The sequence below is a fragment of the Coenobita brevimanus genome, chromosome 90 (genome assembly GCF_032717465.1).
Source record: "Coenobita brevimanus isolate Jiangsu-jjx chromosome 90, ASM3271746v2, whole genome shotgun sequence".
In the NCBI taxonomy this organism is placed as follows: Eukaryota; Metazoa; Arthropoda; class Malacostraca; order Decapoda; family Coenobitidae; genus Coenobita; species Coenobita brevimanus.
The window spans coordinates 37,920,382-37,934,932 of NC_137043.1; the positions used below are offsets into that span (position 1 = coordinate 37,920,382).

A 14,551-nucleotide genomic window follows, 5' to 3' on the forward strand; every position below is an offset into this window, starting at 1 on the left:
ATTATTATTATTATTATTGGTGGTAGTAGTATGTATACTGTATATGTATGTGTGTGTGTGTGTGTGTGTGTGTGTGTGTGTGTGTGTGAACAATGTTACATCTGTGTACACATGATACTTACATTTGTGTAGCTAGCGTATCAAACTGTGTGTCCGTAATTATAAATGTGTGTACGTTTAACTCTGTACACACAGTAATAAAGCCGTGTATGTATCTACCGGTCTCTGTGTGTGTGTGTGTGTAATCAGTATGTAAACTTACCTGTATGTACACACGATGATGAGGCTTTGCACATATCTAACCATGTGTGTGTGTGTGTGTGTGTGTGTGTGTGTGTGTGTGTGTGTGTGTAAGCGGAAGTGAGCAAACCGAGTCTCCTTCACCCTACACTCTTTGTCTCCCTCCCTCCCTCTCTCCCCTTCCCTCCCCTCCCCTCCCCTCCCCTCCCCTCCCCTCCCCTCCCCTCCCCTCCCCTCCCCTCCCTCTCTTCCTCAGCCATTGCTTATCCTCCTTCCTTCCTCCTTCCCATCCTTGTCCCTCACTTCCTTCCCTCCCTCTCTCCTTCTCTCCCTCCAGGGGCCCAGGGAGGAAGGAAGGGAAGTAAATCAGGACTGAAAGGAGGGAGGGGGGAAGGAGGAAGAGAGAGAGAGAGAGAAGAGAGAGAGAGAGAGAGAGAGAGAGAGAGAGAGAGAGAGAGAAGAGAGAGAGAGAGATTATTAAACAGCACATACCTATTAGTCCTTTCGAAGCTGTTTTGTTGCAGGATAGGTTATAATCAACCTAATTATTCTATGGTAAAGACAAAGATAGAAAGGCTCTCCCCCACCCACCAAACCCTCCGGCTGAATGAGAGAGAGAGGAGGTAAATGGAGGAAGAATGAAGGGAGGGAAGGGGAGCAGGAAGAGGGGTACAATAATTGATACTTTGAGGGGGAGAGATTGAGGAAGGGACCCAGGAGAGGTAATAAGAGAGAGAGAGAGAGAGAGAGAGAGAGAGAGAGAGAGAGAGAGAGAGAGAGAGAGAGAGAGAGGAGGTAAATGGAGGAAGAATGAAGGGAGGGAAGGGGAGCAGGAAGAGGGGTACAATAATTGATACTTTGAGAGGGAGAGATTGAGGAAGGGACCCAGGAGAGGTAATAAGAGAGAGAGAGAGAGAGAGAGAGAGAGAGAGAGAGAGAGGGGGACAGACAGACAGACAGAGCCAGACAGGAGAGAGGAAGGGAGAAAAATGCGTTAGGCAGAGAAAAGAGGAAGAGAAAAATAAGATTGATGAGGGGAAGAGAGGGAGGAAGGAGGAAGATAAAGAGGAAAAAAGAAGGGTATGGAAATGAAGAAAGGAAGTGGAGGTGAAGGAAGGAAGGGAAAGAAGAAGGAAGTACAGACGGGAGGGAGGAAGGGAAAAAAAAAAGGAAAGATTGAATGGAAGGTGAAGATAAGGGAAAGAAATATAGGAGAGAGAGAGAGAGAGAGAGAGAGAGAGAATGCAAAAAGGATGAAGGAAGGGAGGAAGGCAGTAATTATAAAGCGGGAGGGAGGGAGGGAGGGAGAGAAGGAGGGAGGGAGAGAAGGAGGGAGGGAGGGAGGGAGGGAGCAGGTCAGAAAATCAAGGCGATAGGGTGCAGAAGGAAGTCAGGTTTTTTCTTTCTTTTTTTTTTTAGCTTTTTTCTTTTTTGTCTTTGGTTTTTCCTGCCTTATCGTCCCTTGTGGATGGTAACAGTGTATGTAGTGTGTGTGTGTGTGTGTGTGTGTGTGTGTGTGTGTGTGTGTGTGTGTGTGTGTGTGTGTGTGTGTGTGTGAGAGAGAGAGAGAGAGAGAGAGAAAAGGGGGGAGAGAGAGAGCATTCTGTTCAACGTAACCAAAGAATTCTCTCTCTCTCTCTCTCTCACACACACACACACACACACACACACACACACACACACACACACACATATTTATTTGATCGCTTATTTCAACTTTCTTTATTCTCTCTACTGTGATTTGATTTTTTTTTTTACCGTAAGAATAAAAGTACAAACTAATTCTATACGCATTTTAGGTTCAACAGGTGATGTGCATATGGTATTAGATTCTTCGTTTTTTATTATTATTATTATTATTATTATTATTATTATTTTGAGGGGAGTAGGTGTGTGAGTGAATGTAAATATATAATCAAGGAATTTTATAAAGTTGAAACGTAGGAATGTTTGCGATGTTTATAATGAGGAAGTGGGACAAGGAAGTACATGGGCGGGAGGTGGATAGACAGCTTCCCCCCTCCCCTCCCTTTCAGTCTCCACTTCCTCCTTTCCCACTCCCCCTCACTTCTTTCCCTCACCCTCCTTTCCCCCCTCACTCTCACTCCTTTCCCTCTCTCCCCCTTTCCCCCATTCATCCTTTCCCCTCCCTCCTTTTCCCCCCTTCACTTTTCACTTCCTCCTTTTTCCTCCTCCCTCCTTGCCCCTTCCCTTCTTTCCCCCTCCTTCCTTTCCTCCTTCCATCCTTTCCCCCTCCTTCCTTTCCTTTCCTCCTCATTCTCTACTCCCTCCTTTCCCCCTCCCACATTTTCCCCTCCATCCTTTCCCTCTCCCTCCTTCCCCCTCCCTTCCCCTCACCCCCACCACAGTAGCAAGGCAGGAAAGGAAGTACCATTACAATATTAAATACCAGCCTTGAAATAAATATGATAAATAATGTTCATGAATTATTGAACAGCAGATATCCTCCTCCTGTTTAGATCTTCCTGTTTATATCCCGTAGCTACAACACCATGAAAATAAATAAATAAATAAATAAATAAATGAATGAGCACAACACTTCCTAACTCCCCACCACACTCTCTTCTCATTACCTAACCAAATCAGTCCCACACCTGGTCAATCTACCTAATTAAACCCCAGTGTTTTATACAGGTAACCTCTTCCTTTACCTTACCTTTCCGTACCGTACCTTACTTTACCTTACCTTACCTTACCTTACCTTACCCTCAGACCTTTCTCAACCCCTTCACCATCATAACGAATTTATTCTTGCTATCATCTCACGCTAGAGAGAGAGAGAGAGGGAGAGAGAGAGAATTGCCTAAGCTAACCAAGTGTTACACAGACTAGCCTACATGCTTGACTGCCACACACCGACGAGGTTTTATAACTACACACACACACACACACACACACACACACACACACACACACACACACACACACACACACACACACACACACACACACACTCACACACACGACCCCCAGCAATGTCATAAAACACCACCTCCCCCGCTATTACCACATCAAACTAGTCCTAACAAGTGTTCAGTATGGACAGTGGGTATTAGCGCTGAAGTGGTGATATGTGGGGGAGTTTTAACACAGGACTGCTGGGCCTCAGAGAACGGGTTGCAATTGAGTGAGAGAGAGAGAGAGAGAGAGAGAGACTGGGGAAAAACTGTATCGTGTTCGAGGGGAAAAAAATAACAGGAGTAGCGGGAAAGACAGTTACCTCCTTCCTTCCACTCCACCCCTCCCTCCCCCCCTTCTTCCTCCTTCCAACCCTCCTTTCCTCCCTTCCTCCTCTCTCCACCCCTCCTTCTTCCCTCCATACCTTTATCCACCCTCCCTCCACTCCTTCTTCCTTCCTCTTTCCATCTTTCCTTCTTCCATTTTTCTTTTCCTTCCTCATCCTCCTTTTCCCCTTCCTTCCTTCCTTCTCTAGGTAGACAGATAGATACATAGAGATAGACAGATAGATAGATATACCAACATGGGTCCACTTCTCATCCTTTAATATTGCACTTAATTATTTTCCTACACGCTTCGCGTTTTCCCTTCTTCATTTTCCTTTCCTTTCTTTCCTTTTCACTTAATTCTCTCCTTCCCCTTGTCTCTCATCTTTGCCACTTCTTTCCTCCGTTATTATCTTCACCTCCTTTCCTCCTTCCTTTCCACTCCTCCCCCTTCCCTTCCTCTCCCTTTCTTTTCCATTCCTTTCCCATCTTTTTTTTCTCTATTCGCCCTTTTCTCTCAGTCTTTTTGTTTTTTTTATCTGTCGTTGCTCCTTCCCCTTTCCTTTATATTTCCTTCCTATCCTTCCTCTCTCTTCCTTCTGCGCACTTATCCTCCCCTTGCTTCTCTTCCTTCCCTTGCACTTCTTTCCCTCCCTCTCACTCTCCCCTCCCCTCCCCTCCCCTCCCCTCCCCCTCTTCACGCCCCAACACCACAACAACGGTCTCTTAGGGAGGGGAGGGAGGAGTGAGGTAAGAGAAAGGGGAAGTATGGCAGAGAGGGGAAGGTAAGGGATGGGTGAAGGAAGTGGTTGAAGAGAGGTGAAGGGAGGAGAGGGAAAGGGGGTCTGGGAAAGGAGAGGAAGGTGGGGGAGAGAGGAGAGGTAGTGGAGAGAGAAATGATTAAAGTGGAGAAGGATGGCGAAGGGAAGCAAATGGGAAAGGAAATAGGAAGAGCAGTGTGAGAGAAACAGAGTGAGAGAAAGAAGGGAAAGGGAAGAGGAGGGGAGGGGAGGCAAGTTAGGGAGGAAGAGGATGAAAGCAGGAAGAGAGGGGAAGAAGGAAGAAAAGAAATTAGAGGGAAGATGAAAGGCTAGTAGAAATTTCACACACACACACACACACACACACACACACACACACACACACACACACACACACACACACACACACACACACACACACACACACACACACACACACACACACACACACACACACACACACACACACACACACACACACACACAGTTACAGTTCGCACATTTAACCTCATTAATGCACACAGTCATCTGTGATTCTCTGTCTGTCTGTCTGTCTGTCTCTCTGTCTCTGTCTGTCTGTCTCTCTCTCTCTCTCGTCACCACCCTTACATCATCTAACAATTTCTCCTGCAACTGAGATTTTATGTGTGTGCGTGTGTGTGTGTGTGTGTGTGTGTGTGTGTGTGTGCGTATGTTTGTGTGCATGACTGTGTGCGTGCGTCATGTAGGTCAGGTCGTGTTTATGTGAGGCAACAGGCTGTCTTACACACATACAGTGCACACACATGACTACACATTCTCTCTCTCTCCCTCTCTCTCGCATCCCATCATGTCTATCTGTTTCATCATCTTTCACCCTCTGTCCCCTCTCTCTTATCTCTAACACACATCTCTCCCTTCCTCCCTCCCTCCCTCCCTGGATCCATTCTCCCTCCCTCTCCTCCCTCCCTTTCTCCCATCAACAACAGCAAGCATAAACTAAAAATAAACACCTTAATGTAGGGAGTTAATGAAGACTATATTACTTTACCCTCTCTCTCTCTCTCTCTCTCTCTCTCTCTCTCTCTCTCTCTCTCCCTCCCTCCCTCCCTCTGTCTGTGCCAACAATGGTAGTAGTCAGGAAGTTGGGGGAGGGGAAAGGGAGGGAGGAGAGGGGAGAGAAAAAGTAGGGGAGGGAGGGAGGAAGGAGGAAATGTAGCGGTTTTTGTCCAGTTCACCTCTCCTCCCTCCCCCTCCCCCTCCACCTTCCCTACCCATCTTACTTCCACCTCTCTCCCTCTCTCTCTCTCTCTCTCTCTCTCTCTCTCTCTCTCTCTCTCTCTCTCTCTCTCTCTCTCTCTCTCTCTCATATTGTCATAAAGGTTTATTGAACGAGGGGTCATCTCCTAGGTAACTAATTGAGAGAGAGAGAGAGAGAGAGAGAGAGAGAGAGAGACGCCTTCACGTGGTGGCACCGATAAAGCCGGGCTGTGGAAATACCCAATTATCCATACATCCCTTAACCCCCTCCCTATCGCCCAAAAGGAGGATAGTGGACCGCAGGAGAGGGGTAACTTAAGCCTGCAGTCCACTGGGTTCACAGTCCGATGAGCCTGGGGTTACAATTACTACTATACTATACCCCTTTCATTCTAACTTGGCCTGAAATTGCCATCCCTCCATCTTAAATACATAGTTGTGACATTAGCCTAACACTTGATTATGACGCTAGTCACGAAGAAGTGCTGTTGAAAGATGTTGAGAAGTAAGTGTGACAATACATTAACACAACAATATATTGCTTGTCACGAAGAAGTGCTATGGAAAGAATGCAGCAGTAACAATAGATTAACACTTGGTTATGGTAGTCACGAAGAAGTGCTATGGAAAGGTTGTGGAGGAGTTATAACAATAGTTGAACACGAGAATATAATTCTAGTCACGAGGAAGTGCTGTGGGAACGATGTAGAACCGTAGCATTATCATTTTACCATTGCACAACGTGAAATAAGCCAAAATAACGCGAAAATCTGAGCCAGGTTAAGGTGACAGCAGTATAGAATGTGTCTGTATGCCTGTATGTGTTTGACCTCTGCGTCTTCATACATACAAATATATCCATTAAATTGCCGACTTTCACTTGAACTGCTCTCTCTCTCTCTCTCTCTCTCTCTCTCTCTCTCTCTCTCTCTCTCTCTCTCTCTCTCTCTCTCTCTCGAATTAAGTCTTCAGTTTCCATATAAATACAATATATGTGTTGAATAAATAAACACATAATATTCTGAGATACTGATGATGATAATGACGATGATGATAATAATAATGATGTTAATAATGATGACAATGATAATAATGATGATGATAATGATGTTGGTGATGATGACGATGATAATAATGATGATGATGATAATGATGTTAATTATGATGCTGTTGTTGTTGTTTGTTTTGGGCAGGGTCGGATGTTCAGTATGTTTCCATTGTCTTCCGTTTAGCCGGCTCGGGAAGCGGAAGGAATGACGTAAATGTGTGTGTGTGTGTGTGTGTGTGTGTGTGTGTGTGTGTGTGTGTAATTGTTGTCTGGCTATGTGTGGTATTCTTGCTGTCATTATGAATTACGTGTGTGTGTGTGTGTGTGTGTGTGTGTGTGTGTGTGTGTGTGTGTGTGTGTGTGTGTGTAATTGTTGTCTGGCTATGTGTGGTATTCTTGCTGTCATTATGAATTACGTGTGTGTGTGTGTGTGTGTGTGTGTGTGTGTGTGTGTGTAATTGTTATGTCTGGTTGGGTTAGGCGTACCATTCTGGGTGTCATCATGCATTACGTGTGTGTGTGTCTGTGTGTAATGTTATGTCTCTGTGTGTGTGGTGTTGTCGCTCCCGTAATCGAGGAATGTACACACCTAATTCTATTTTCATATTATTATTATTATTATTTTTATTATTATTATTATTATCACTATTATTAGTAGTAATAGTAGCACCGTATTAGTTGTAGTAGTAGTAATGGTGGTAGCAGCAGCAGCAGCAGTAGTAGTAGTTGTAGTATTGGTAGTAGTAGCAGTAGTAGTGATGTCATCTGCAATGTAAAGTAATGGTAAAAGCTAAAATAATTACATAATTTTATACTACGGTATATTCTTACTGGTACCAGACGATTTTTTTTAGATTACCCTATTAGTGAAGAGGTTAATGAAAACTGTACCAAACCCTTCCAGTTTTCAGCCTCTCCCAAGCTGAATAAAATCGTCTGGACGTAGCGGGAATGAGCCAGTATAAGTCATTGCTCTGACAGAATTAATATGTGCAACCCATGTATGTGCATCCCGTGTTCTAACCAGGACCCCGTTTTCTTACTTGCAGTGACGACGCCAGCGGGATGGGGGACGCAAGTGAACGGCGGAGGAGGGGTAGTCGGCCCCTATCTCTCGACCCCCTCACGCCACCCACGCCCTCCGCCCCGCCTGACACCGTCACCCCCTCCCCTCCTATGAGCTTGGAGGTGGAGGTAGGGGGGTACCTTCCCAGCGCCCCCTCTAGTGTGGATGAAACAGGGGGGTCTACATCAAACTGGGGGGCCACTTTCATACCCAGGCCCAGTTTTAATCCCCCTCACTCGTATTCCAGCCCCTCTCATGCACATTCCAGCCCCTCTCATGCACATTCCAGTCCCTCTCATGCACATTCTAACCCCTCTCATGGTCATTCCAACTCCTCGCATTCCACTTCAGCTTCTCATGCTCAAAATGCCCCATCGTCGAATCCGTCTCATTCTCGTTCCAATTCCTCTCATACCAATCATGCATCTACGTCCAGTCCTTCCCATGCCTCTCATTCCACGACTACCCCATCCAATCCGTCTCAGTCCCACTCCAGAAGCCCCTCTCACAGTCAAAATGCCCCTCCTAATACTCACTCATCTAATCCCTCTCATTCCACGATCGCAGCATCTAGTTCCTCTTCTTGCAATCCCTGTCACTCCCTACCACGTGAGAGGGAGAGGAGTAGAGAGGGAGGAGCGAGGGAGATAGGAGGGGGGAGAGAGGGAGATGGGGGAGAAGGAGGAGGAGGGGGGGCGAGGGAGAGAAGACACAGAAATCGGAGTCGAGACGAAAACTCCACAGCACGAAACAGCAGCAACATCACCGACAGCGTCATCAGCAGGGAAGACAGCACCAGTTCCATAGCGACAGCCACAACCACCTTGAACGATGACAGAAACAGTACCGACCGAGAAATCAACAACAACAACAGCAGAAGTAACAGTAGGAGCAACAGCAGGAGTAACAGCAGGAGGCCCAGTCAGAGTAACAGCCGACGGAACAGCCAGAGTAACAGCCGGAGGAACAGCCAAAGCGGGGGCAACAGCAACAGCAACAGCACGAGAAGGAGGAGGAGGAGTAGGAGTGGCAGTGCAAGGAACTCACCCAGACCACATGTCGGTGAGTGGCCTGTGTGTGTGTGTGTGTGTGTGTGTGTGTGTGTGTGTGTGTGTGTGTGTGTGTGTGTGTGGCTTAGTACCGTGTCTGCTTGAATGCTTATCTTTCTGTGTGTGAGTATATGTTTGTCTGTATATGTATGTGCGTATGTGTCTGTTTTAAATGACCATGTGGTGTACGTGTCTGTGTATGTGTACTGTATATGTACGTCTAGGTATCTATTAAATGACTATGATGTACATGTCTTTGTATGTATGTATTTATGTATGTATGTACGTATGTTATCTGTTGAATGACTATATATGGTGTACGTGACTACCTGGCCTTACACCTGTCCATCTGATTAATTACGTGTGTCTACCTGTACAGTTAATGGACATTCTTGTAAACATTCTCTACCTTAATCAAACTCGTCCTCCTTTGACATACTGCACTTCTTCGTGATTAGGGAGCATTTTTACTCTTCCTGCCCTCAGACGATTTTACTCAGCTTGGGGAGATTGATGGTGATTTATAATGTATGCTTTCTCTTCAGACGCTTTTCCTCATCTTAACCTCTTCACCTCGATGACGTGTTCTCCAGTCTTATTCTCGATACCAGCAAACGATTTGCTTCAACTGAGGACAGACGTGTGTGTGTGTGTGTGTGTGTGTGTGTGTGTGTGTGTGTGTGTGTGTGTGTGTGTGTGTGTGTGTGTGTGTGTGTGTGTCTGGTATGCATTTTAGTGTTGTTATTGATTGGTAGTGTTAAAATGTGTGTGTGTGTGTGTGTGTGTGTGTGTGTGTGTGTGTGTGTGTGTGTGTGTGTGTGTGTGTGTGTAGTGTTGTGTTCTCCTTTGCCGTAGTGCTCTGCTCTACATGGGATTCTGAATGAGGAAGGTAACACTGCCTTGAGGATGGTGAGTATGTGTGGTACGTGCTTGTGTGGTATGTGTGTGTGTGTGTGGTAAGGTATGTGCTTAGTATTGATCCAAGTAGGGGTCGTGACCAGATTACTCTCTCTCTCTCTCTCTCTCTCTCGCCTCCGTTGATGTGGGTCAGGCATGGTCAGATTGGAGGGCTGATTTGACTAGTAACCAAGGAGACTCATTCCTATCTCACCACTAGGGCTAATCAAACGTCATGCAACTTGGTGTTCATGCTGAGGGAAATAGTTCAGTTCCGTCAGATGAAGACAAATCGACTTCAGACGATTTTATTCAGCCTAGGAGAGAATGTTGAATTGGAGGGGTTAGACACACACACACACACACACACACACACACACACACACACACACACACACACACACACACACACACACACACACACACACACACACACACGCAGCACAACACAACACAATATACTGCTAAGGATACACAAACACAACACACTCCTAAGTTAATACACCTCGTCAGTCAGTAAAAAGGTCAGTGTTTACAGTAATCTCGCAGAGGAAGTCAGTAAGTCGGTAAGCACAGTTCATCTGCTTGGCTACGCTCTCTCTCTCTCTCTCTCTCTCTCTCTCTCTCTCTCTCTCTCTCATGCTAAAATAAATCATGGGACTGAAGGATCGAAAGAGATAAAGTTCGTTCATCTAAACTTCTCTGAGATTTTCGTCCTTTTGCAGCCTATTTCACGTCACTCAGGGGCTGAATAGGACCATACAAAGGTTCTATAATCTCTGCACTTCTTCGTGACTAGCTTCATTGTGTTAAATCTCTCGCTACGCCTTGCCATTGATGAGTTAGTGTTGGCATCAGTGTCCCCCTTTCCAACACCAAACCACTCTGACAACACCATAAACAAAGGCAATATCATGAGTTAATTATGTGTGTGTGTGTGTGTGGAGGGCCGTTCGTGACAACACCTTTCACCCAAATTAAAACTTGCAATGCTTGACGTAATTTTTTTTCTTTACTCCCCCCTCTCTCTCTCTCTCACCTTTTTACTAACCTAACCCAGCCCAAGCACTAATCAATTATGGCACACACTTACGTAACAAACACACACACAAGCACGTCATGCATTGTGGTCCGTGCTGCCTGCCTCTTCGCCCGCCTTGCTCTGGTCACGTACGCTGCTTGTCCAATATTGTGGGTGGCCGGGTGAGAGTTAATCGCTACCACGGCTACATAACCCAGCACAAGAGCCCTACCAATTATAAACATGCATAGTGACGCCTCTTAACTCCCATCGTCCTATAAAGAGTGTGATTAAAATGAAAATCTAACCTTCCTCTCAGTCTCATGCCGCCCCGTTCGCTATAATCCCGCTTCCGTCATATAATTTACCCTCAGTTCTCATACCTTGCGGCAAATCACACGAGTTTTAAAAGAATGTTTCCAGTCGGTGGGTACTGATGGGATAATTTTGGGAAACTATGTAAGGTGAATGAAGGTAGAATATTTTAGTGAAGGTAATCAACTTTATCCCCTCACTCAGTGACATCATTCATTGTTTATCATTGCCACTGCTAGAATTTTCTCCATCGATTGTTGAAAGTGTAGTGGTGAAGATGTTGATGAGAAAGTGGCAGAGGAATGTAGGGAAGGAATGCAGGGCACGTCTTGGCGTCAATCGAACCCCTTTTAGTAATCAGGTTAGGTTAAGGTAGGTTTGGGCAGGTTATGTGATGATAGGTTAGGATAGGTTAAGGCAGGTTAGGATAGGTTAAGGTAGGTTAACGTAGGTCAGGTTAACGTAGGTTAGATCAGGTTAGCGTAGGTTAAATTAGTATGCAGGGTGAACAGAGGAATTCAGCACACACCTTGTCACCAATCGATGTGTTCGGTGTTCAGATCATAACACACTTCCCTCAAGGCCAGTGGCGACATATTCCTCTCACTACTGTCGCCCTTGTTGTGATCATACCAACGCAGACTACACGCCGCCTATTGACCCTCTTCAGTGTTTGTGTCGTAATAGTTCCTGCGAAGAAATGTGGATATACAGGTGTTTCTTGGAACAGCCTGTCATTTCTTGCTGATGACAGTGGGGTTCAAGAGTTGGATATAATTGTCTGTGGTGGAAGAAGTACAGTGGGAGTCAAGAGTGTCGGAGGTTCATGGGGAATGGAATTTACGTGCCTCCATTACCAGTGATTTTTGTGGCACAGGTTTTGGGTCTGGCTGTAGGAGGGGTTTTAGGGAGTGAGAGAGAGAGAGGTCAGCAAATAGGTATGTGACAAGATGTGTGTATGTATGTGCGTTACCGGAGTGTGTGTGTGTGTGTGTGTGTGTGTGTGTGTGTGTGTGTGTGTGTGTGTGTGTGTGTGTGTGTGTGTGTGTGAGAGAGAGAGAGAGAGAAAGAGAGAGAGAGTATGAGAAGGTCAGTGTGTAGGTGTATGACGAAGGATGTGAGTATGTACTTTTTTGGAGCGTGTGTGTGTGTGTGTGTGTGTGTGTGTGTGTGTGTGTGTGAGAGAGAGAGAGAGAGAGAGAGAGAGAGAGAGAGACGGACAGACAGATAGACATAGACAGAGAGAGAGAGAATAGTCATAATTATCTTCACAGTCAAACATAACTTCTCCTCCTGTACTAATAATTACCCTGGCTCAGTCACACTTTTTCCTGCCAGTTTTACCTAGAAGGTCTGACGATCTGAGGCGGGGGGGAGGGGGAGTCTTTTTCTTCGCTCTTCTTATATGTTCTTGGAAACTAATTATACCTTAAGACAATCTGCTTAGTATGCTCCAGAAGATCACACACACACACACACACACACACACACACACACACACACACACACACACACACACACACACACACACACACACACGATACACTTTTTAATTTTAACTTGGTCCAGATTTTCGTCTACAAGCTTTCTTCATGTAGCTAAGTGACAGAATAAGACACTGCTGTCAGTTTATGATATGAGATTATAAAGACAATCCAAATTTCATAAGATTGTAAGACTGTAAGGATAATGGAAGAAGAAATAAATTAATTAAAAAAATGAAAAAAGGACATTCTCGTACTGAAGGGGTTATGAAATTGAATGTACTCTGGCAACATGCAAGGGACAGAGTTGCATGCTGAGAGGATGTTAGGGCGAGAGAGAGAGAGAGAGAGAGAGAGAGAGAGAGTTTTAATTAGTGAAGTTTATAGCGTTCGTGTATGTAAATATGTGTATGCATTTATGTATGTGTGTAGGGCTTGGTGTGTGTGTGGGGCATGGTGTGTGTGGGGAGGTTGGTGTGTGTGTGTGTGTGAGTGTGTGTGTGTGTGTGTGTGTGTGTGTGTGTGTAGGTGGGTGGGTGTCAGGTGTGGGTGTGGCCGGGTATGTAATTAACCATAATAAGCCACTACACGCTCAGGTGTGTGTGTGTGTGTGTGTGTGTGTGTGTGTGTGTGTGTGTGTGTGTGTGTGTGTGTGTGTTTAATCTCACTTATATTAGTATTGCAACTGTGTGTATGTTTTTATGTCCACACGTCATTATCAGTGTACCAGAGTGTGTAAGTATGTATGTGTGTTTGTGTGAATGAATATGTGTGCAGTGGATGTATGTACGTATATAAAGGGGTGATGTAAGTATGTGAATGGTGTGTGTACGTATGCATGGGCGACGTTACTCCCACCCACTATCACCAACACAAGGCCTTTATTCACAAACACACATCCACTTCCCTTTCCCCTAAGAAATATATTCATGAAGCACAGCAAAGGAAGAGTATACTGTACAATCTTACGTGTCTCAAGATCTTCCTTTTAAAATCTTACTTAAAATCTTACGTAGGAGAGGAAAATGTTCGTAAGATGTGGTTATCGATTCAGGTGTTGTTGGATCTCCTTTTTCTGTTTTTTTTTTTTTTTAACGCCTTCAATACGACGATGCCTGGCCTTTTTTGTTATACTGTTTTGTGTTATTTTATTGTTCTTTCTGTTCTTCGTATCTCCAGACAAGTTCATTTAGTAGCAGTAGTAGTTGTTGTTGTAGTAGTAGTAATGATGATGATAATAATAATAATAATAATAATAATGATAATGATAATAATAATATTACTAATGATAATAATAATAATGATAATAATAACGTCGTAGTGGAAGAGTGTAAAACTTAATAAAATGAGAAACTCAATATTTTATGGGTTTAATCATTTCGTTCAGGATGTGCGCTATAGATACCACACATGTTGCAAGTATGTGTGTGTGTGTGTGTGTGTGTGTGTGTGTGTGTGTGTGTGTGTGTGTGTGTGTGTGTGTGTGTGTCTGTGTGTTGAGTAGATGTTATATGATGGTGATGAGAATATTCGCTTTGATTATAATGTTAATGTTGGCAGTGACGAAGATGTTGACAATGGTGATGAAGTTGATAATAATGAGTATAATGATGATGTATATAATTACCCCTGTACCCCTAACCCCCCTTCCCTTCCCCCTCCCCAAATTCTTCTCCCCCATTAGCCCTCTCCTCCTACGCAGATTCATCTCCCCAGTACCCTCCCCCTCCCTCATAAATCTCTTCCCCAACTTACCCCCTCCCTCTCCGTTAGCCTCTCCTCCCCCTTCCCCAGATCCCCTTCCCACTTCCCTCACTTAACCCCCCTCCCCCTTCTCCCCCCCTTACAGGTATGGTCAGGTCGGGGAGGGTTGGGGGGGAATGAAGGATGATGATGATGATGATAGTGATAAAAATAAAGAAACTGATGATAATAATGATGATGAAGGTGGATGGATAGATAGATAGATAGATAGATACAACTCCCTCCACTCACCCCTTCCCCTTCTTTCCCCCCCCTACAGGTGTGGCCGGGCCAGGGGAGGGTTGGGGGCATGATGATGATGATGATGATAGAGCTAGATAGATACATAAATAAATAGATAGATAGATAGATAGGTTATAACCCCCCCACTCACCTCGTCCTCTCCCTTCCCCCTACATGTGTGTGTGGGTCAGGGAGGATGG

General features: G+C 45.1%; 2 protein-coding genes across 2 annotated transcripts in view; both read left to right on the forward strand.

The window, feature by feature from the left end:
• LOC145411676 (uncharacterized) overlaps positions 1 to 10,296 on the forward strand; it is a 33,384-nt gene extending 23,088 nt beyond the window's left edge. Inside the window, exons 2-3 of the mRNA XM_080281682.1 lie at positions 7,583 to 8,223; positions 10,271 to 10,296. Of these exons, the coding sequence (XP_080137808.1) occupies positions 7,583 to 8,223; positions 10,271 to 10,296 (667 nt within the window). The remainder of the gene's footprint in view (positions 1 to 7,582; positions 8,224 to 10,270) is intronic.
• Positions 8,591 to 14,551, forward strand: part of bdg (sodium-dependent transporter bedraggled) — a 28,157-nt gene continuing 22,196 nt past the window's right edge. The window contains exon 1 of the mRNA XM_080281727.1: positions 8,591 to 8,661. The gene's annotated coding sequence lies outside the window, so the exon portion shown is untranslated. The remainder of the gene's footprint in view (positions 8,662 to 14,551) is intronic.